The following is a 23,194-nucleotide window of genomic DNA, read 5'->3' on the forward strand; positions in this document are numbered from 1 at the left end:
ACTGCAAAATCATCAGTTTCTCTGGTCTTTCTATTTATGTTTTTGAGTAAAATATATATATTTTATATTACTCTAAAAACTCCTGACAAAATGTCTCTGGAGACTGGAATGGCTGCCATTCATGTAGAGATTGAGATCCAAGAAAACATTTGGAGTGGTCTCTTGATATTTTCCAGAGATGTATTTGTACTTGTGTGTTTCCATTTAATGATACTTGATTCTTCTACTCCGCTACAATTCCGAGGCGAATATTTTACTCTTTACTCCACTGTATTTTTTTTAACGCTCGTAATCATTTTGTTCATAAAATACACATGTAAGCTTGTATGGTATGAAAAGGCTCTTACATGTACAGTATAAGAAACAGGATAATATAATACTCATAATACGATAATACTGTGAACAGATCCATTCTGCAAAAAGTATTCATGACACTTGAAGTATATTTAGCTGATAATACTTCTATAGTTTGTATTATACAGGATCGTTGTTCAGAATGAGTATTTTTACAGTTTGTACTTTAAGTAAATGTTGATGCTTATACTTTCTTTATTTTTACTTAAGTAACATTTACAAATCAGGACTTGTTCTTGTAATGGAGTTCCATAGTATTTGTCCTTTTACTTAAGTAAAGTATCTGAGTAGTTCTTCAAACACTGTTAACAACATTATTGAATCTAAAAGGCCATTTCCCACATCCAGCTGCAGTCAGACACGATCGCACACTTTATTTAGGATGCCACTAAAGGGGATCCATAGCACGATGACATCAAACGGAAAAAGGAAGGGACAACATATTCAACTTGATATTATACACTATTAAGAAATGAATGCAATACAATGGGTCTGAGGAGAATAAAAGCATCGATCGGAGGCTTTATAGCTCAAACTTGGTCTTCTTGATCCCCGACTTATTATGTGCCTCTCTACAAAACGGATCAGCTTATAAATACTACTTTAACTCTTACTTCTTCTCCTGCGTTTAAACAATATTCCGCAAACACTGTAACACGGGTAACACTGTAAATAAGTTTATTTTGGTCCCTTTTTCCTCCACGGGGTCCCTGGCATGGGGGGGCTGAACAACTTTAATTGAAACCAGGAGCAGCCGCGCGTGTCAGCGAGCAGTGCAAACGCGCGTGCATGTGTAATGTACGAACACCGTTGCATTAAGACTGAAATGGTTTAATTGGCGCGTAATTATGCACCACGGTCAGAGTGACGCTCGTTCGGGATTCCACCCAAATCTACCGCGTGTTTTGTGTGTGTGTGTGTGTGTGTGTGTGTGTGTGTGTGTGTGTGTGTGTGTGTGTGTGTGTGTGTGTGTGTGTGTGTGTGTGTGTGTGTGTGTGAGGCGTGGCTTCGCTGTGAACTGGATTTTCTCCCCCTCTCTTTTTTTCTTGTGTTTGCCCCCTGCGCTTCAAAACCTGTCGGTGGGAACTTGTGCGACACACTGCCGGCTTCAGATCCACCGATGAAGCGTTCCACATATCGCTGTGTGTTGATGTGAAAACACCCAGACACGATGTATAGGTTCATTAAGGTGAGGGGAAACAGCACAGTGGCTTTAATCTGTTAAAGGTGTCCACTCCTGCAGCAGGCGTGGGCAGGGTGGATGCATTTTCAAGCAGCTCCTGTAGCTTTTGTTTACTTTGTGATGTGTTTATCTTAATATGAGGTTAATCCCTTTCTTCCCAACAGATGGCTGGCTCTGCAGCTCACACTTGTGGAATACTCCTGGATTACAGCAGAAACACTCCTTTCCTCCTCTGGGATTAGACGCGGTGTTTTTTGTGGGTTTTTGAAATCAGCCTGCAGCTTTTAGTCCTCTAACACACTTTGCTGACATGAATTCGTGGTACATCTTTATTGAAGTAGTAATCGCGGTTCTCTCCATATCCGGCAACATACTGGTGTGCTGGGCTGTAGCGATCAACACCACCCTGAAGAACGCCACCAACTATTTCCTTGTGTCTCTAGCTGTGGCTGATATTCTGGTGGGGTGCCTCGCCATCCCCTTTGCCATCACCATCAGCATCGGCATCCACCTGGACTTCTACGGCTGCCTCTTCTTGGCCTGTTTTGTTCTGGTCCTTACGCAGAGCTCCATCTTCAGCCTTCTTGCTATTGCTATTGATAGATATCTGGCCGTGAACATTTCTCTGAGGTGAGTTTTTTTCATCACTAGCGTGGATTTATTAAGAAAATGCTTTTAGCTGATTAAAGTTATATCCCCAACAGACAAGACAAAGGTAAAGAAACAGAAAGTCTCTCATTAACTCTCATTTTGCTCCCCTCACATCAATCGAAGTCAATTAAACTCAAATTACAAGTGCCCTGTCCGTTGTGTGCCAAATAAGCAGACAACCTATTGACATCCTTTCATCCCTATCTGTATTAAAGAGCCCTACATTTTTGGCATTTTCCCCCTGTGTAAAATAATTGAATTGAGGCCCTAGAAGACGAGTATCTGCTCTGTGATCTCATGAATCAGTTTCCTGTGGCGCTTAATGCCTGGTTTAAAAATAGCCGGGTGAAACGCGGACTGATAAGCAGATAATACCTCCGTATGTGATGGTGGAGTGACACTTGGCAAACACTTTGAGCTACTTTATATCAGTGATTAAACATTTGAAGGGATTGCCAGTAGCCACCTTCACACAGGAACAAGAAGTCTTAACTCTGACAAGTTAAAGTCAAACCTTTGAATTTGTACTAGATATTCATAATATTTCATAATTCAAAATATCAATATTATCTTATATTAACAATGTTTATAAAGACTGGAATTCATCCCCATCACTTAGATCGTAATTTAATTATTAAAGCTTTACAGCCATCACGGGCATGTTTCAGAATATTATATTACTGTATCATATTTATCGATGCAATAGCAGGTTCATCACTTTATTGCAGCTTGTTGAAATGGAGCTCATTTCAATCACTTTACATGATGGGTATTTTAATCATTATTTATTGGATGATTAATATTGTGCATTATTAATCGGAATCTACAAAGTAACTAAAGCTGTCAGATAAATGTAGTGTAGTACAAATACTTCCCTTTGAGATTTAGTGGAGTAAAGTATAAAGTTGCGTAAAATGGAAATATCAGGTAACGCACAAGCACCTCTTATTCCTACTTAAGTACATTACTTGAATGAATGTTCTTCAATCACTTTCTCACCTGTTCTCCTGCGGCTCTTTAAAGATGCAGAGCTCTGTCATGGGTTTGATGCTGCACCAGGGGAAGCCGGCAGATCGATACCTGGCTCTGTCACTTCCATTCATCCTGATGGTTCAGGCCACCGTACTCCCCCTGAGGCGACCGAGGCAGCACAGTGCTGCTTGATATTTTCGTGAATTGAAGATTACACGCTTTATTATTAGATGGGAATTGTCTGTCCCTGTTGTTTTTGGCCTTTTGCCATATCAGAGTGTGGGGGTTTTCTTAGGGGTGACACTGGCTGCTGTGATTTGTTGTGGGCTCTCGGTTGTGGTTCTGCTGCCTGTTCTTGCCGTGGGGCTGTGATGAGCTGTCATTTCCATTACACTCGTACGCTGGCAAGAAAGGACAGTTTGACACTTAGTCTTGTTTTTTTTTTTTAAATCCTCCCGCCAACCAAGTAGCATGTAAAGTCCTCAATTGTGCTTCTAATTCTGACCACAGACAGAAGCCAAATGCGCACAGAAAGCCTCTGACTGCCTCTCAGCCAGGGCCATGTTGTTACATTCTCTGTGAAACGTTTTTGAAGATGACATTTGATAGTTTCCACTGAAACCCCAGCATCACTCACACTCACACACACACACACACACACACACACACACACACACACACACACACACACATACACACACACACACACACACACGTGATAATAAAACCGGAGTGTGTGTGCGGCTCACATTACATGTCCACAGTATTTGCCTGGTCTGCAGGCCATCACATGAAAGTGTTTTCACAGATGGTTTTAGTGGAAGTGAAAGGCTGAAGCCAGATGTTTTAAACCCCTCGGAATGACAGAGCTGCACACCCACTCAACGCTCTCTCCGAGCCCCCGTCGTTTGCTGTTTTCAGAAACCCCCTGGCTGTTTTGTCCCTCTTTCCTTGTCGGAGGCTTTTGGAATAACCTTTAACACATCAGAGACCTCAAAGGGTCGTCCCCACCCAGCATCAGGCCTGCCTCAGCATGCGCAGGAAAAGTAAGAATCCTAAATTTAATGCATGGTTTAAAGTTCTTCCTGTCATTGTTTCAGCAAATGATGAATGGTGGTGGGTGTGGTACAATGTCATCCTTAATATAAATCCTTCTTTATTGTTACACAATAATACAGATTTGTTTGAAGTGGGGTTGTATGAGGTACTCAACAATTACCAGTGATTTAGCTACCTTAAATGCCGACCAGTAGATGGTAGGTTATTTTGGCAGCAGTAGACCTGCAACGCCCATGTTGTGCAAGGTAAAATAACCGTTTTTGTCAATAAAGTCTGGTGGTTCTGAAGAGAGCTAAACAACGCCTACCATATCATGCTGGAACAGACTGGCTCACAGCACAGTAAAGCAGATACAAAATCCTTAATAAAGATTACACTTAAACTGATATTGTTTATTTAGTTTCCTAAATAAGTGCTGCTGCCCCTTTCCACATTAGTATAATGCATTACTTCTGTGATGGTGCTCTACTTATTCTCCAAACAGGGAGAGTGCCATCCACCATCTAGCGTAAGTAATACACTGAGTGGGGACAAGTACATCATACAACCCCACTTCAACACATCCAAAGTAGTATAAGAGTTGAAGAACCAGGCAAGGCTGTGTTTCTGATTGGACTAAAATCCTGTGCTCTACATGTATTGATGTTGAAAATGACAGGAACATGTGGTCCAACTGGTAATATGCTTTTAGATGCATCATCTTCACATGTTCAGTGAGGCATACAGTGACAGTTCCTCAAATGACCGGGGATCAGCTGTGAAGAACAGCTGTGATGTAAAAACCGATGTGTGATAAAGGATGTCAACATTGGTGAAAGGCGGCTTGTTTAGTAAAAACAAAAGAGAATTCAGTAGAACTGTATCTACACTTGAACATCTGTTGATTTACATGTGTAGGTTGATACCACCCAGGAAGCTAAGGCAAGGAGGCAGTTAACTTAGCTAGCACAAAGCCAAAACAGGGGGAAACAGCAACACAATCCACCCACCAGCACTGCTTAAACTCACCAATAATATGTCATATTTTGGGTTGTTTTGTCTTTTTGTGCTGGTTGTATTTCTGTCTGTTGGCAGTGAGACTCGCTGAAAGTGAAAGCAAGTAACTCCATGTATATGTACAGATAAAACTAACTACCTATGACATGTTTGTTAGTGAGCTTTAAAGGTGATAGGGTGTGTTTGAGCTTATGAACAAGCCAGACTAGCTGTTTCCCCATGCTTCTAGTTATTATGCTAAGCTAAGCTAATGACTCCCTACTCTAGCTAAGTACCACCTGACAGAGATCAGTCATTTCAGCCTTCTCATCTTAATTCTTGACAAGAAAAACATGTCCTCAAAAGTCAAATGATAATGACTTACTGTATATCTCTCCTTTAACTTGTCACCTATGTCTGCTAGAGCCACTGAGAGTTTTACATCAAGAGCTGTTGAACTGAAAAGTTGAGCAGTTAACATTCGTCAACAAACCAATTAATTGTCAACATTTAAATTAGGTCTTTTGATGATCACTGACTGGCCTATGTCATTTTCTAGGAAAAAAGTGATCTTAGGCTTTTGGGACTCACTGATCTGCATTGTTTTGACCATTTTCTGACAGTTTCTAGATCAACCAACTTTGCCTAATGCGCTACACTTATGATGACTATTTGCAGCAAGTTGTATCTGTTTGTATTATTGCAGTGGAACCAAGCTGACCTATTTTCTAAGAGAAAGAAAACTACCCATTGATCCTACAGCGTGTTTTAATACTTCAAGGATCAAGATGAGACAAGTGTAGCTGTTGATCTTGTAGCGAGACACACTGTTGCACTGTGGGAAAGCACGTCCATACTTCCCAGGAAAACATACAGAGATGATATCCTTATTTACCTTTCTCTCTTCTGTCCAAACAATTCTTATCTTAACTGGACCGTGACAGCTTTACAGTGTCTTATTAACCATGTCATACAACTTAGCTAAACTCACAAATAATTCATAAATGCTGCGTGGCTTTGTTAGCACAAGATGACTGGAGTGTGACTGTGTGGTGAGTGTGAACGGCCACCTGTTAGACTGTGTGAAGCAGAGCAGCGGACACGGCCGGATGTTTCAGAGTGTGTGTGGCCCGGCAGAGGTCCGTGGCCCCAGGCGGAAGCACAGCGACACAGAAAGAGAAGGGGATGTGTGGAGAATGGAGCAGGGGAAGAAAGCAAAACAAAGATAGATGCCAGCGTGCTGTCGTCATGCCAGAACTAATCCATTCAGCCTCCGCACAGAGAGAGCCGGTGGGGCGGGGGTGCGGGAGTTGGGCCCTCTGTGAAACGGGTCCCTGTGCGGCCGGCTGTACTTGTGATGGACAGTCAGAGGGGAGTAGGAAATGTGGAGGAAGGTGTGGAAATGTGTGGAGGTCATCCTGGTCTCTGAAGCTTCTCTTCTGTGGGCAGAGTGCTGTTTTATTCATGGCCCCCGGGGCAAGTTGCCCTACTCCCTGTGGGGGGGGGCGCATCACAGAGGCGCACACCACTGATGAATAATTGACTGTTGGGAATACAGTTATTTTAACCCAGGCTGTTTTTGGTCAGAGGACTGCAAATAACTTCTATTTTTCTTCATCGATTAATCTGCCCATCACTTTTTAGTCTGTGTCAGTGGCAGCAACTGCTATTCTAGTTCAAATTCAGGGTGATGTCGTTTCATGTGTTGTCTTGGTAGTCTAAAACCCCAAGTTATTCATTTAATATTATAGAAAAGTATAACAGCTTAAAATAAAACTGCCGTTTCAGCGATTTCTGCATCACAAATTACTTTCAAATGATTTTCAAATAGTTAGCCAGTAGCTTTTCTGGTCAATAATGTTGCTGCTCCGCACTAATGTCAGTGCTGTCATATTGTGTGGGAACTGCGGCTCGTTGAACACACTTCCTCGTTGCCTGGCTTCATTTGCAACCTGTCATGGGATTGCTTTATTTCATCATTTTATTTCTTATAAAAATCCCATTAAGAATCTAAGGCTAACAATATTTTGGTTATATAGACTTTACCTTAATGTCACAGAACTACTTAGTTTTCAAATGTACCAGCTGTATATAAGTATAACAGTATATATTGTGGTAGAATACACCAATACTCACACTGACTCAATGACTGGTATTTTTCATGTGGATGGCAATGTGTGAAACAACTGTCTAGATTCAAGTATTTATATATATTTCACTTGCTGAGCAGATGAAATACAGATAAAGTTGATTTTGCAAGTTGTTTCCACTTGAGATAACCTGACCTTTTACGCGTGATTTTTGGCTAACTGATAGCGTTTGTATCTGCATAACACTGCTTTCTCTTGTTTTCATTTGGCTGTAAACAGTTATGATGGCATGAAGCAAGGGGATAGAGTGTGGATAGGAACCGTTTGCGTTGTGGTTATGTGGTTTGCTACCTGCCTGCATATCTTTTATCTGATGTTCTGTCCTTCAACACTTTTGTTAAAGGATGTGAGAGTTTGCTGCGCTAATATCAGCATAGTTAAGTGAAACAGCAGACAGACTGAGCAGTTCTATGTTGTGGGAACTCCCCACACACTTTATATGCTTCAGACATAAACTATAGCTCACCATTAGTGTGCCTCCACTTTTTACATAATTAATCATGTCTTACTACAATACTTTCACTTTTTTTTGGGAAGAGGTATTCGATTGTCTCTATACATTGTAATTTATCCTGTGGACTTTTCCCTATCACTTACATTTTCATTTCATTTGAAAGAAATCACTTTGCAGCCACCATTAATCATTTTTTTAAATGATTAAAGCAATCAGTAACCCATATAGTGTCCATATTAGCCTAACTATTGTTTAGTGTACTTTAAATGTGAACCCATCCTTCAACATAATACACAGTTTTTTATTCATTAGCAAGTAAACAGTTATCAAAAACATACAAATGATTGAATGCTGATTCAATAATTACTTCATGATTCAGAGCTTCCTTAATTTAGTCATAATTATCCCATAATTAATTAATGGACTAATGGCGATTTATATCTATATTTATAATTGATTGTTATTAAAACTGCAAAAGTCACATTGGAAATGCTTATTTAGCGGGATTATTTGTGGCACCTCCAGCTCAGTCTGCTGTGTGTGTGTGTGTGTGTGTGTGTGTGTGTGTGTATGTGTGTGTGTGTGTCATTATCATAAGGTCGCTCGCCTGAGTCACTTCTAAGCTCATCTTGCCCGCAGCGCTGTGCATGCGATGGGGACGGCCAGGAGGACACGAGTGTGACTCGGCGCTGCATCTGAACACCTGCCGCCCATGAATTTCCTATTCAGTCAGGAGATGTCTTGATGTAAAACATTGAGAAATGTATCCTCTAACACTCAATACTCATGTTTATCAAAAGTGAAGAACATAAGATTAAATAACTAGGCCTATCACAATTTAGGGATCCCACTTAAAAAGTTTACGGAGCAAAAGTGTAAAAATGCTGTTTCATTGCCATGTCTTAACTGCTGGTGTGGCACGGTTACAGTATCTGCACATACACACAACGCAGTTAACCGACTTCACACCCCAAGTGAGGCATGTGTTTTTATATGGTGTTTGTGTGACAAAGGATGTGATAAGCTGTGAGACATAGCAGCAGGTGTCATGCTTTCATTCAGCAGCTGATGTTTTTCAAAGTAACCTTTGAAGGGGACATATTCTGCTCATTTTTTGTTTCATATTTGTATTTTGTGTCTCTACTGGGACATGTCTCCGTACTTTAATGTTCGTAAAGCTCTTTATTTTTCTCATACTGCCTGTGCTGCAGTTTCTCTTTCCACCCTCTGTCTGAAACAAGAGCCCAGCCTGCTCTGATTGGTTAGCTGGTGGGCTCCGTTGCGCTTAGAGACGTCTGTGTCTGCGTGGTGCGATCAACAACCTGCATCAGGATGTCGGTGTCATGGAGATGTGAAGTGTTGTATCTTTAACAAATCAAACCTCCTGTTTAAAGTGAATTATGTATCTTTCCTTCCCTTAAATTTGTGTATATTTTTAGCATTGCTGGCGGCGTGGCCCCATACACAGTAATGTCAGTCTGTCAGACATGCCTCAACAATTATTGGATGGATGCCATGAAATTTGTTACATACATTCATGTTCCCCTAAGGATAAATTATAATGAACCATTCCTGCGAAACTAATAGCAGTCCCATTAGCCTCAGCTGTGCCTTGTGTGCTAATGAGCAACAGTGAAGGCTAATATGCTAAACTAATATAACATTATACTTGCTGAATAACATGCTGACATTAGCATTCGTTTGAGCCTCTAGCCTTGGTGTTTCTTTTTTCAGACTCCTGCTTTGCCCCCGGCCTGGCTTCATTCATATGACTAAGAAGACTGCAATTTTGGGCAAAAGTGGTTCTGAATCAAGTGTCGTGTTGATGTTGCTGAGGGAAGGGGATAGGGTGCTTATGTTTGAATTGTTATCTTTTGTTGTGTGGTTGGAAAAAAAAGAAAAAAAGAGGATGATATTTCTTACAACACTTGAATGCAACAAGTCACAGCAATTCACCGTCCCACTTGACAATCCCTACCGCCCGCCATATTCTCGGCCATTATTAGGCCGATGTGTATTCTGCTGCACAGCTTGAGTTACTTAAGTGTAATGTGTCGTGTCGGTAGGGCAACACAAGCTCACTTTCTGAAAGCAAAAGAAGTTTAACATTCTCTGTGAGCTCTTCTCTAAAATATGTGGTGTCTCAAATCCTTTTCATGACTCTCACACAACTTCTCAATCAAGCCTTCTTAAAGTTCAGCCGGGCGACATGGAGGAAAATCAAATATCACAATATTCATGTTGCAACAAAATCACAGGGTGCTTTTACAAATAATTTACACCATAAGATTTTGGATACAATTACATAGTGGGTAAAGACAAATAATAATAAAACAACAGTCTGGGGATTATTTACTGCTATGCAGCCATAATACCACAAAAATACAATACTTTTGCTATATTACAATATCCAAAATCTAAGAGAACAGTTTGTCTCATATCACAATATTGATAGTATATCAATATCCTCGAAGGCCCAACTAAAACTTACCAAGTTCTAAAAAGAACTATCTGCTAGCTTTCATTCTGTTTGGATGTTGACACTTTAAGAAACATAATTTAAGATGCAGGAATGTAAAAATCAAATGAGCAATAGGTAAATATTCACGTGGTAAAATTGTACAAAAAAGAAAAGCACCAACAAATGTTTGTTGTATCTGTTTCACCTGGGATTGCCTCGATCTTGACTTGAAGAGCCAACTTTGAGAGATGTTCATCATTGTAAACATTAGTTAGACTTTAACCTCTGCTTTGTTTCCTCCAGGTACAAGGAGTTGATGACGGGAAAGACCGCCCGAGAGATCATTGCTATTTTATGGATCCTCTCCTTCGTAATTGGCCTTATTCCGTTCTTTGGATGGAACTTGAAGCACTCGAGATGCAACAGCTCTTTGGTGGACAACATTACGAACACCAGCATCGGGGAGCAGGGGCCTCGGGGGGCCGGAGACTTACTGCAGAGCTGCCACCTCGACTGCTTCTTCGAGAGCGTGGTGGACATGCACTACATGGTCTACTTTAACTTCTTTGTGTGCGTGCTGCCGCCGCTGCTCATCATGCTGGGCATCTACCTGAAGATCTTCACCGTGGCCAGGAAGCAGCTTAGACAGATCGAGCTGAAGTGTGTGGGAAACGGGGACAGCCACCACCACGGGCTGCTGCAGAAGGAGATCCGTGCCGCCAAGTCCCTCTCCATCATCGTCGGACTATTTGCCATCTGCTGGCTGCCCGTCCACATCCTCAACTGCCTCACACTGTTCTACAAAGACCTGGACAGGCCAGAAATCGTCATGTACGTGGCCATCATTCTGTCTCACGCCAACTCTGCGGTCAACCCCATCATCTACGCCTACCGCATCCAGGACTTCAGGAACACCTTCCAGAAAATCCTGACCCGACACATCCTATGCCGCAGGGAGGAGCTGTACCACAGCTCCAACGGCAGCAGGCGCAACAGAGACCAAATCCACATGACCATCGACCCTCTGCTATAGAGAGTCGGACTGAGTCTTTGACTCTCACTGAGGTCTAAAATGTTTACAGAACAAGGGGATGATATGTGAAGATGAACTGAGAAAACACGCCTTAAATGTTGACATTTATTTATGAATCAGCGGTTGGGCAGTGAAACGTTGAATGGCGAGTCTTACCTAACCCTCGCACCGTGAAGGATTTAAAAAAAACATGTTGAAGCTAACTGGATTTGTAGGACTGGGAACAGGATCTAACCCACATTCTATCATGCTATTTATCATTCTGAAGCCACTCCGTTTCAACTCTAAACACCTTTTATGCCCTGCTATTTTATATTATCAACAGTGTTTATTAATTTATTTATTAAAAGACCGTGTCTTATGAGAATGTAGGGATCAAAAAACGTTGTGTGGCTATATCTGTGCTCGTGGACCTAGAGAGGTACAATAGTAGTCTACATCTGTTGTTGTTTTTGCCTTGTGGCCGTTTAAATATTATTTTATGCTCATGACCATCACAAGCTCAATATAGATGAAGTGTAACACATTTTGATAATCAGCCTACAGATTCAACAATTCCACTTCTATTTTGTTGGCTTGTCTGTATGGTCAAATATTCTCAAAAGTAAATCTGTTAAACCACTACAGAGTTAAATGTAGTAATGAGCATTTGAAATTAAAAAGATACTTCATAAACTTCTGATAGGCGGACTAACGGAAGAAGAAGAGATTTTCTTTAACACAGTATCTTTACCAAGCAGACATGTTGTTGAGCTGTACCTTCAACTTTGCACCAGTGTGACTTTCTCCTGCTTGAGTGAATAGTCCAAAACAAAAGCATATATTGGAAAATGCCTAAAACCAAATAAGAACCAGGGGAAAATGGAAACATAAACAAAAAAAGCCAAATTGCTCTGCTTATCCCATGAATCATGCCCCTTCCCAAAATAATTGTGTGACCCCTGTGTGCTAAAAGCCAGAGAAAAGCAAAGTTTGTGGGTATTTAAAAAAACAGCACGATTTGATTACGATACGCAGCCCAAGATACAAGAAGGAATTTAGTAAAACACACCTCCAGAGCTGCTTCATGTGATTCCTGGGAACATTTCTTTAGAATGCAAATGCTCAGGCAGTATAGAAAATCTGGCATCGACAAGCCAGTGTCAAATTTGATGCCTCAAATCAATGCAATTTATATACTGATTTATTATCAGAGCTTCTGTTCACATGCATCTAGTGGCTTACATCAGTCAGTCTGGTGTAAATGAATGTCACTTACTGACAGACCCCACCCCCCCCTTCCCTCTCAAAGTCAGACAGTCTCAGCTGGGATCCTCAGGCTCTCTCCGCCCCGTTACTCTGTTCTCCACAAGCTGCTGCAGTCTCTCACTGACCTGAGATCAGCTGAACTTGAAAAAACTGCTTCAAGAGTTAACCTCTAAAACATATTGCACTGAGGACTAATCAAACTGCTAATGGGCTGACAATTTTAACTCTTCCATGCCTGCAAAGATGGGTCTTGAATAGTTTAATTTAGCCCCCCAATAAAACCTAGATATTATTTTTAGTATTATGACCTTTAAAGGTAAAAAAGAAAAAAAGGGGGGGGGGGGACCTGAGAAAATACCAATCAATCTTAACACAGACCAGATGTGACTTTTTTCTACTGAATATATGAATTGAATCTAAAAGAATTCTTGGACCATCACACCATTCTTTATTTTATTTTTACCTACATCCGAATATACCCGTCATACGACTGATATTTTCTCTGAGAGGAAAAACGTGTTCCTGTTTGCACTTAAAGGTGCTGGCATGCAGTCTGCCCGTTTGAGGCAACACAGCTGCAGCACCGAGTCAAATCTTAACGCACCTGATGCTTTACATCATTTTTTTGCAGGGGGGTGTGCATGTTCCCATTGAGCTTATGAAACAGAGCCGAGAGCTGATGAATCACCCAGACAGGGGTTGGTGTTTGAATTCGTAATGTGAAAGAAATGAGGGTGAACCTGAGAGCCATCACTACACAAATGAGAAAACACATTGCACTGACATTGTCCCGTATTTCCCATGTTGGTGTGCTTCATTGGTGTTGGTGTGTTGGTGTTGCCTTCACTGCTTCACTATCCCCCCCCGCCCCCCACCAGTGTACCACCTCTCACTAACTCCAAGGGCTAAAAACGGGAGTGTCCCAAAGTGTATGTACATTCCAATGGAGACATCTATACTGTAACTGCACTGTGACGTTGTATTGTTGTCGTTGTTGTGTAAACAATAAGTACTGTAGGTGTCCGACTTTCTACAAGCTATTGATTGATGTCAAACTATTGCCTTCTTTTGTGATTTTAAATGTGAGACAGACAAAACCGGGTTGATCTTATTCAACATTCCTGCCTTTCATTCCCGAGTACCTGTCGGTGTGCTGTAGTGTCGTTACTAATCAGGAAGCATCCACTGTGGTCAGCCTTCTCCCGTTCATCCAACACAACTGATATCGCTATTTAACATGATGCAATCTGTATGTACGGTGAATTATTTTGTTAATAAAGGCAATGTTTATATTGTTAAAGGTGAGTTTTTATTCTTAACATGTATACGATTTATATTTACAAATGACATGTCTCAAGTTTTTAAAAAGGACCTAAAAATAACATATTCAAAAACATGACGTTTCCAGTGACACAAGTGAAGAAACTCTTTAAAAAAAAAGAAATATCTGGTGTCTTACAGAGAGACAAATGAATGAGATTACACTGCGGTAGTCTTCCCGTCCCCCCAGTCATCTCTGGACCCAAAGTGTAGGTTGAGAACATCGGCTCTCATCGTTTAGGGTGCGTTGGCATGTAGTGAACATACCTGGGTGTCACGGGAGGGCTGTCCCACTCAGCACTGCAGACATCTGCTGATCAGACACGCTCTCCTCCTGAGTCACAGCCATGGCCTGACACAGGTACACAGCCAGGATGTGTTTACACTGTGGACAAAAGAGCAAAGACTCATTAAGAGACCGTCCATGTGATGAATGACACGTAGGGGAGGACTGGCGTTTCAGTCATTTAAAGTCAGACAGGAGAGGGAGCTGCTGCTGGGAATGTACCAATGGTTAAACACACAAGTTATCAGCCACAACGCAACTGTGAGGAGTATATCTAACAGCACAGTGATTATTGTGAGTGTATTATTTAACGGTGTGTGTGATAAATTAAACGTATCTCTTGCAGCTAAATGACACAAAGCCCTGCAGTTCGGCATCTGTGTGCATGAGTCAGTGAACCCGTGTCACTACTCATTATTATCAACATGTTAACCATTGACTTGTTGCCCCCCTCAGGCTACCCATGCATTTTAATGACATTTCCTCCACAGATTAGTGTCTCTACATAAGCAACGAGTCAAAGTGTGGTGGAAAGGACAGACGTTTGTGTGCTAGCTTCTGCTGTAGACTCTGTTTATCAGTCTGCTGTGGGAGGGGGGGCTCCTTTATCTGACCTCTGACCTACTTGTCAGAGCCGTCTGGACCATGTTTGGCCTTATCCAGTAATGTTGGAAGCTACAGAGCCACCGAAGAACAGGGTGGCTCCAGCGGGGGAGGACTGCAGAGAGAATGCTTCTCCCAGTCTCTTGAGCTTCATAAAGTTTTAACTTTGGATTTGGAGAAGCTTTTTGGTGTTAACCCTGGGCTCTAGTTTCAGACAGAAGGTGAAAAGAGTTGTGCAGCACAGGCAGTATGAGAAAAATAAAGAGCTTTTTGAATATTAAAGCATGGAGACATGTCACAGTAGAGACACTACATACAAATATGATAGTGAAAATGATACTGCTCTCCACTTTGAAATCTGATCCATCATGAGCCTTATCTTGCATCTTAGCTTCCACACATCACAAAACAACTCCATCTGTCTAGATTTAAAAGTTGCAGGAGAGTTTGTGAGTGTGTTTTCATGGGGAATGATATCAGAGATGCACACACAGGGAGTCTCCACGCTCTCTGTTTCTCACACTGATTTTAGCAGCATCCTCCAGGGAATAAACTTATCATGATACTTAAAGCAGTATTTAAAGCAACAGCCGCTCAGAATGGAGACACCCTTCTCTGACCAGAAACGAACAGAACCTGACCATATTACATCTGTTACACATATTTCATCGTGTGCTTTTTTGCACTTTTGCCTGGGCGGCAGTTTTCTCCAGGACACACGCATGATTGACAAGACACAATGTCTGTGGGCTGTCTCAGAGAGTCAATATGCTGCTGTACTAACAGTGTGTTGCGGATGTGTGTTTCTGAGTTGAGTTCACATATGCGGAACATTGTGTATGTGCTTCTATGTGTTAAGTGGGTTTGTCATCACGTGGGTAAAAAAAGAAGCTATAGGCTATATAAAATGTATTAACTCTATAACCTTTGGACTTGTTTGAAGTGGATATTGCAGATGGGAGGAAGAGTTGATTCAGGGTTCTCTGGGGCTCTGGGTTTCCCAGCACAGGCTGAATAAAGGTGAAGGGTGTATCTGAAGGCACTCCTCTAAATCTAAAACAGCAAGTTCAATTGTTAATCTCTATTTTTATGGTCTCCTAAAAGAGCATGAATATTATATCTAAATATCACATTTTTCCCAGCTTTGTCTGATGGGAGGCCGGCAGTCTCAGTCCTGAATTTAATCTATCATATAAAATCAATTAAAAAAAACAAGGTAAGCTTAGTTTACTAAAACTAAAGCAATTAAATAGCAGTTTTATTTTCTAGTGACTAAAAAATTAAGAAAATGTATTCTCAAATAGCAGTGAAAAGGTCATTTCTTTATCACCCTAACTTTTGGTTTTATCCTCCCTGCTTTGAAAAAACAAACATATGTCCTTTTTGCAATACCTTTCTTTGAAAAAGATAAACAACCCACACCTGAAAGTAGCAAGAATCTGATCAAATATACATAAAGAAAATAAAGTTCTAGCTAAGTGTACAGTACCAGCCGGATTCCCATAAGTGTTGATGTGCAGTCTGTGCCTGCTCGTCACTCACCAGCGGGCCCTCATTTCTGCGGAGCACAGTGTAAGCAAAGGCTGGACACGGGCAGTAGTGACAGGACACAAAGCATGTGTACAAACGCCCCGATCCTCCTATTACCTGCAACAGATCATGCAAAGCAAATGTAAATATATGACAATGCTTGTAATGGCCTTATTTGAAAGATCATTCACAGAGGCAAACATGAGTTTATTTACGATGGCGGAGGTTCACCAAATCGAGTATGATCACAATGCGGTTTTTATTGGCTGTGCGTGTTGCAGCTGAGAAACCGTGGTCTCCACTCCAGTAAAGCATGAAGGAAAAACAAGATCATTCCTGGATACCAAATGTCTCTCAGCTCGTCGAGACATGGGAGGAGTCAGCCATTCTCCTTTATCTCTCTCCACAACCTTAGCCATGACCGCTGGATCAAACCCAGTTTTACCCACCTCTGTTTTTAAATCAAATCTAATGCCAAATCTCAAAGTGATAAAACATTTATTATTATTTACATTACAATTTCTATATCCCTATAAAGTCCTCTGCAGAGAGACGAAACCAGAGATGATGTCATCTGCAGACGAGCCCTGCAGCTGCTTGTGTGAGAAATCAAACTGTTCACAAATTATATCAGAAGTCATGGTATTTTACTGGGATATAAGTGTGCCTTCTAAACCACAGCTGGAAGCTATCACGTCAAATAGACTGATTCGGATGGAATATCTCAAAGGCCACAGAGTGCGTTACCGTTTCAGGGTCACAAAACCAGCTAATGATATGATTTTAAATCCTTATTCTTTGCTTTCCAGCCTGGAGAGCCCTATTTTAGAAAATATATATACAGTCCAAAATCCCTGGAACTAAAATATTAATGCTTCTAAAAATAATAATTAAACATACTTTATTTATGCCTGGGGGTAAATTGGATTTCATAAAACATAGAAAATCATAGAAGTTGAAGTAAAAATTCTACATTCTATGAAAAAAATATAACAATAAGTATGTGTGTTAATACAATTAAAGATATTAATTCAGAAAAACCTGATTTTTGACTGACCTTTTTGAGTTGACTCTTTTAAAAGTTTCATAAAAGTGACAGAAAGCCGGTTGAGGTTTCTACCACCATCAACATCATTTCACATTAGTTATGTGGAGGAAATAAGATAAAACGATGCATTTTTAAACAAGTCGTATGTAGTTCACTCGGGGCCATAGACAGTGATTTAGGTCTCGTCCTGATGCACATGACACACGAGGACATTAAGTCTGTGGTTTAGCGTGACGCTTCAGAATAATTAATGCCTCCCAAGATGACAAACCTGGCTCCATTATTTTCCAGAGGTTGGATTAATCACCTTTCCCTGTGACTCACGAAAGCAAAAAACGTCTTCAACGTGACACTTCATTATAAATAAGACACAAAGAGAGACAGATACATGGGCTTAAGGCACCTCAGTGAGGGTGAATAAAGCTCCATGCAGGATGAGGATGGAAACAGTACCACTGTGGAGACCGAGCCAAGGACCTCTTCAGTTTCTAAAGACTCGGGTTGATTGAAAACCAGCTCACACTCCGGGCCTTTTTGTTGTAAACTGTCATCATAGATTATGTGGCTCTGCTGCCTCTCACACCGCAAACTGAAGCTTTCACTGCCTGGTGAGTATCCAGGTCTCCCTCAATATGACACTATACATCCAGAACCGCCATTCAGACAGTCGCTGCGGAAGGAACAGTTAAAGCCTCGGCAAAGCTCTGAAATGTTGGCTCGCACAGGAATACTTTTTCGGGGAAGTCGACAGCGGACACAAGGCCGTCCAAAGACCTGGCGCTCTGTCCCCTGGTTCCACACCACTAACAAGGCTTCAGGGAAGTGTAAAGCCCTGGGAAGCCATTTAGACTCACAACCACTGCATCTGTTCTCCAGCACACTGTATAAAGACCGGGATGACTAATACAGTAAGTGCTTCAAGAATGGCCTGTCTCTCATGCGAGTGCTGATGAACTACCTCCAGTGCCTAAAAGCCTTCCACATAAAGTTGTTTTACGTTCCTGCGACAGGACTACAGTTTGGAAACTTAGTGCCCCTAAAGACGGTATATTGAATTACAGCCACATCTTAAACCAGGCACTTACTTCCCCTCTCACCACCTTATCAAGTGATTTCTGCCATGAACAAACAGGATCTATGATTTTAAACTAAATACAGGGTGCTGAAAAGTTCATTCTAAAACATAAGGATTGGAACATTAGCCAAATTTCTATTATCAGGATAATTTGTGAATATCTTAATAGAATAACTTATTGTCATGTTAGAAAAAACAGGCTCATCCAAAAGTGCTTTCTAATAACATCTTGTTTTGTTCCAAAAGACAATCCAAAAACTTAGGGATATTTAAAGTACAATTCTATAGAAAAAAGCTTATTTATTAAGTTTGATGAAGCTATTTTTTTTCTCTGATATTTATAAATCAATGATGAAAAAAGTTGAAAAATGATCAACAGTTTAATCATTGGATGTTTCAGCACCCCACACTGTCCTCAACAGGAACCTCAATATTTAGTTGTGTAAAAAACAAAACACCATTTACAATGTTTGTGTCCATACAGTTGGAGTTTTAATATTGTTGAGCAAACATTACTCACTTCCTCTGTTTACTCAGAGTAAACACGTGAATGGTCAATAAATGTTAGAAATGACATATGATCTGATCTCTCATCCTGCACTCGTCACACAGAACACTTGTACAGATTCCTGACGGGTGTATGACTAATTGCTGTCCGGCTCTATCTTTTAGAAGAGCACCTTTTTCAGAAAATGACGTCACTGCTTTCACTCTTTTGGAGAGGATTAAAAACAGAGTCCAAAGATTATTCAAGTTAAGGGGAAACACAGAGCCTGATCATCAGAGTTGCATCTTCACCAATCTTGTATTTCTTAAAAATCTGTGATCGTCTTAAATTACATTTCATGCCATGCCATCCATGTTCTGGTTCCAGATATTCAGGTGGGAAGAGCTTGGTTGTTTTCCAGCAGCTGCTTTCTGAAGCACCCACTGTCAAGACTAATCTGAGAGTCAGAGAGCGGGGTAAGCCAAATATTATTGCAATAGCTTTGAGACAGCATTGGGACAGACACTTTGTAAACCATAGTCTCACTTAATGCATCACTAACGGTCCGAACATTAAACAGACCTGCCATCATCACAGGAGCAACACTCACTCCTGCTAATGCCACAAAAAATAAACCAGCAAGAGTAATAACAAAGACAAAGGAGAATGTTATGTGATATATTAGCATGAAGTCATGAGGTGACGCAAAACAGGAGCCTGTTCCTACATGCTGGCTAAGCATCAGGAATGTTTCAATTGGAATTCCTCAAAAATGTAACCTGACAATTGACTCTTTAATTAAATTCAACAATGCTTGGTTGTGTTGGTCTGAAACAATTGAAGTTTAAAAATGTTTGCACAAACCAACAAATGATTGTAATATATTGGATTATTTAAAGGACAGTTCTGTTATGCGTTATAATTATTTGAATTTTAAAAGATGTCCCTTAATCACTCTATTTAGATTATAAGATACATTTTACTTTTGTCTCTACAGTGAATATGAAGCAGTTCAGGTTAGCATAAAGATCTAAACAAGAAGAAACAGCTAAGCAAAATCCAAGAAAAAAAATCCAAGAAAAAATCAAGAGACCATTCCACGTTTTTCTTAAATCTTTATATCTACATGTATGGCAGCCATTCCAGTGTGTGTTGAATTCCAACACAGAGAAATGTGGTCAGTAGTTTATAGAATACAATATAAATATATATATATATATATATATTTATATATATATCATTTAACTCAAAGACATACCTATAAATAGTGAAACCGGAGAAACTGCTAATGCTGAAGTGGTCTCTTAATTGTTCCCGGGCTCTGTATATAGTTTGTTTAACGCATTCAAAATCCCAAAGCAAGCAGACCTTAATTAGCTAAGAACAGTTGCCTGGCAACTCCTCAAAGACATAGCGCAGCACAAAACCCATCGCAAGGCCACAATTTGTTGTTTTCGCACTGATTGTGTACATACTAAAATATACAGCTGTGTGCGAATGTCAGTATGTGTTAGTCATGTTGAAACTGAGGTGTTGCAGAGCAGCAAGTTAACTTACAAAATATTGTGAGTTTCAGAATGACAAAGCTGGAAAGAGTAATAAGTGCAGATTAGTTTTCGGTTGATGACTAATTGACAGTTCACAGAACCACTGTTACAAACTAAATATCACAAAGCACCAACATATTTGGAAAGTCTGACTCATGTATCTATTAAAGTAGTAGTAGTACAATAATACATATTTGTACTGTGAAAGTTAATTTGGAGATGAGTAACAAAAAAGTATAAAGCGCTTCAGAAACCAACTCGTTCTGGATTTGTTCTCAGAGAAACCAGAGCCACAAACAGAAAACAATAAAACCACAGATCAAGATAAGTTTAGGGGGGAAGAACCAACAGAATAATAAAAGACAATTGCATTTCCAGCATATGATGCTTGACCCCTCATGTCAGGCAGACCTTAAGGAAATGAGGCTAAATAAAACAGTGAAAACACCCACAATTGTCTGTCCAACAGAACAGAACACGTCACGTCTTCTTAGCTGCATTGAGCTGTTGCACAGTTCCTTTTATACATCTGTTTTTGCAGGGGCCTGAAGGAGTTTACAGGAAATTTGGGTCACAATGACCACAACCTCAGTGGGTTGCCTATTTCCTTTTAACTTTGAGGAGAGCAAGACTCAGTTCAAAGATCATACCCTGGGGATTTACTATCAGGGAGGCAAATCTAAATGTTCGCAATGTCAATTAATGATATATCTGGCAATACAAGATCGCATAACCTTTCTTTCACTGTTAATATCCACCTCTCAGTGCTTCTATTATACAATTATAAAGTGTCACATGCTAAATGAGCTTGGATGAGCACGGAGTGGTGTAGTGTGTGAGCCACGCAGGGACTTGACTAATGGATGTGCCACAGGATGAAAACATTCATTAAATTAAGACTTAATGAATGCCTGAGGGGACTTGTGTTAGATGTTTTAAATAAAACAATGAGGAAAAGGTCCAAACTAAAATATCAGAAGTGGGTTGACAGAAAAAAGTGCTTTACAGGGCAAGAGTTCACATTGTCTTTACAAATCAGGGCATCCATAACATCCATTATTCAAAGGGATGAAAATAATCCTGCTCACATTTATTTTGTTACTAAGGGTGGAAAAACGTAGCAGCATTATCAGTTTCTCCGGTTTTATTATTTATAGGTATGTCTTTTTATTTTTGTATTGTATTCTATAAACTGCTGAAAACATTTCTCTGAGTTGGAATTCAACAGACACTGGAATGACTGCCATACATGTAGAGACAAAGATTTAAGAACAATGTGGAGTGGTCTCTTTTTTCCAGAGCTGTATATTATGGTAATGATTAAATGTAAGGATAAAAAACATTTTACATGTAGTGTATAAACTGCAAGTTCAGTTTGAAAATCTCCAGATTTAACAGTAGATGGCCCACCTGGAAAGCTTTGCGTCCGCTGGATGATGACAGACAGGTGACTGAGTGCTGGTCAACCAGGTTCAGAGCCTGCAGCGCACACGGCCCGAAAACAAACTTCAGCCTGGAAGAACGAGGAAGAAACACAGACAGATATTTGACATGGTATATATACAGAAACTGCTGAGTAGCAGTTTGAAATTGTTTTTGTGAGAATTGGCAGTATGTTTTATCAGCCCCCGGCTGTGAACTTCAGGCACGGATAGTAGAAGAAACAGAATATCGGCCTCTTTAACAGACACTTCTACCCTGAATCTTCTAATTGTGAATCTAAAGTGAAGCTCTTGCGCATTTATCGTAGGACACAAATTCTAAAACTGTTGGTTTAAAGTCCATGCTAGAGATGGAAAAAATATTATTAATTAGTTTGAAACTAATCCAAACTGAAGCCCTTTTTGTACATTTCAGGAATCTATTTGCAAGTATTTCATTCTTCACAGCACCTCTTTTCACCTTCTGTCTGAAATGAGTGAAACGTGTGTGGGACAAAAATTAGGATTTTATCCTCTGCAGACCCTTTGCATGCACACAAACCTATATAACACAATACAGGAAAGGGAAAACCCCCAAAAGCATATCAATATGAATTGAATTAATGTTCAATGCAATAAACGGTGAGCTTGTTATCATGTCATCGTATTGTCAGTGGATGCATGATGTATATATTTTGAAGCAAAACTACAAACAAAATATTCACATTTCATAAAGTGTTCAGAAAAACATTGCTCTAAAATTGTATTATATCAGACAAAACTCTTGTAAGGTAATCTAGATTGTTTTAAAAATCATATTTTTCTCATGAGGTAGATTTGAGACAAACCAGGAGACAAATGTAAAAATAGAATAATGTCTGCCTGTGATTGACCAGAGAATGATGAAGAGCCCCTAAACCAAGGCTTCCCGACAAACAGACAGGATGTGGCCATGTTCGCCCAGACAGTGAGCAACCTTCACTCCCACCAACTCAACAACTATGTTAGCCAGGAACATTTCTCTGTAAAGACACATCAAAAACAGCATCAGGACATTTTGTCTAAGTGCTACGTCACTCTGTCAAACCCAGACTGTAAAAACAACGCCTGTCATCCTTGCAGTGTGGCTTCTGCACCTAACTTAAAACAATACCATGATAGATGAGGAAAAAAACGTGCAAAACGATGTGGTTGCAGGCTTTGTGGTACATATCTGTGATTGAAGTTAATTGATAATAATGGGAATAGTTAAATCGATACTTACGCAATAAGCAGGTCATCAGGAACTGCAAAAGAAAGAAAAATGAAAACATATTTTAAAATGTGAAGCTCCTAAT

At 40.3% G+C, this 23,194-nt stretch overlaps 2 protein-coding genes across 2 annotated transcripts in view; one reads left to right on the forward strand and one right to left on the reverse strand.

Annotated features, from left to right (window-relative positions):
• The window catches only part of zswim7 (zinc finger, SWIM-type containing 7), a 31,465-nt gene that overhangs the window by 6,964 nt on the left and 1,307 nt on the right, over positions 1 to 23,194 (reverse strand). Inside the window, exons 2-5 of the mRNA XM_063894538.1 lie at positions 23,122 to 23,143; positions 21,847 to 21,949; positions 16,292 to 16,396; positions 14,128 to 14,245 (exon numbers count right to left, since the gene is read on the reverse strand). Of these exons, the coding sequence (XP_063750608.1) occupies positions 14,135 to 14,245; positions 16,292 to 16,396; positions 21,847 to 21,949; positions 23,122 to 23,143 (341 nt within the window). The 3' untranslated portion in view covers positions 14,128 to 14,134. The remainder of the gene's footprint in view (positions 1 to 14,127; positions 14,246 to 16,291; positions 16,397 to 21,846; positions 21,950 to 23,121; positions 23,144 to 23,194) is intronic.
• Positions 1,419 to 13,840, forward strand: adora2b (adenosine A2b receptor). Its single transcript, XM_063894536.1, has 3 exons — positions 1,419 to 1,543; positions 1,702 to 2,167; positions 10,563 to 13,840. Exons 2-3 carry the CDS (start codon positions 1,848 to 1,850, stop codon positions 11,290 to 11,292), a joined length of 1,050 nt encoding a protein of 349 aa, XP_063750606.1. The 5' UTR covers positions 1,419 to 1,543; positions 1,702 to 1,847; the 3' UTR covers positions 11,293 to 13,840.

This window comes from Eleginops maclovinus, chromosome 11 (assembly GCF_036324505.1).
Source record: "Eleginops maclovinus isolate JMC-PN-2008 ecotype Puerto Natales chromosome 11, JC_Emac_rtc_rv5, whole genome shotgun sequence".
NCBI lineage: Eukaryota > Metazoa > Chordata > Actinopteri > Perciformes > Eleginopidae > Eleginops > Eleginops maclovinus.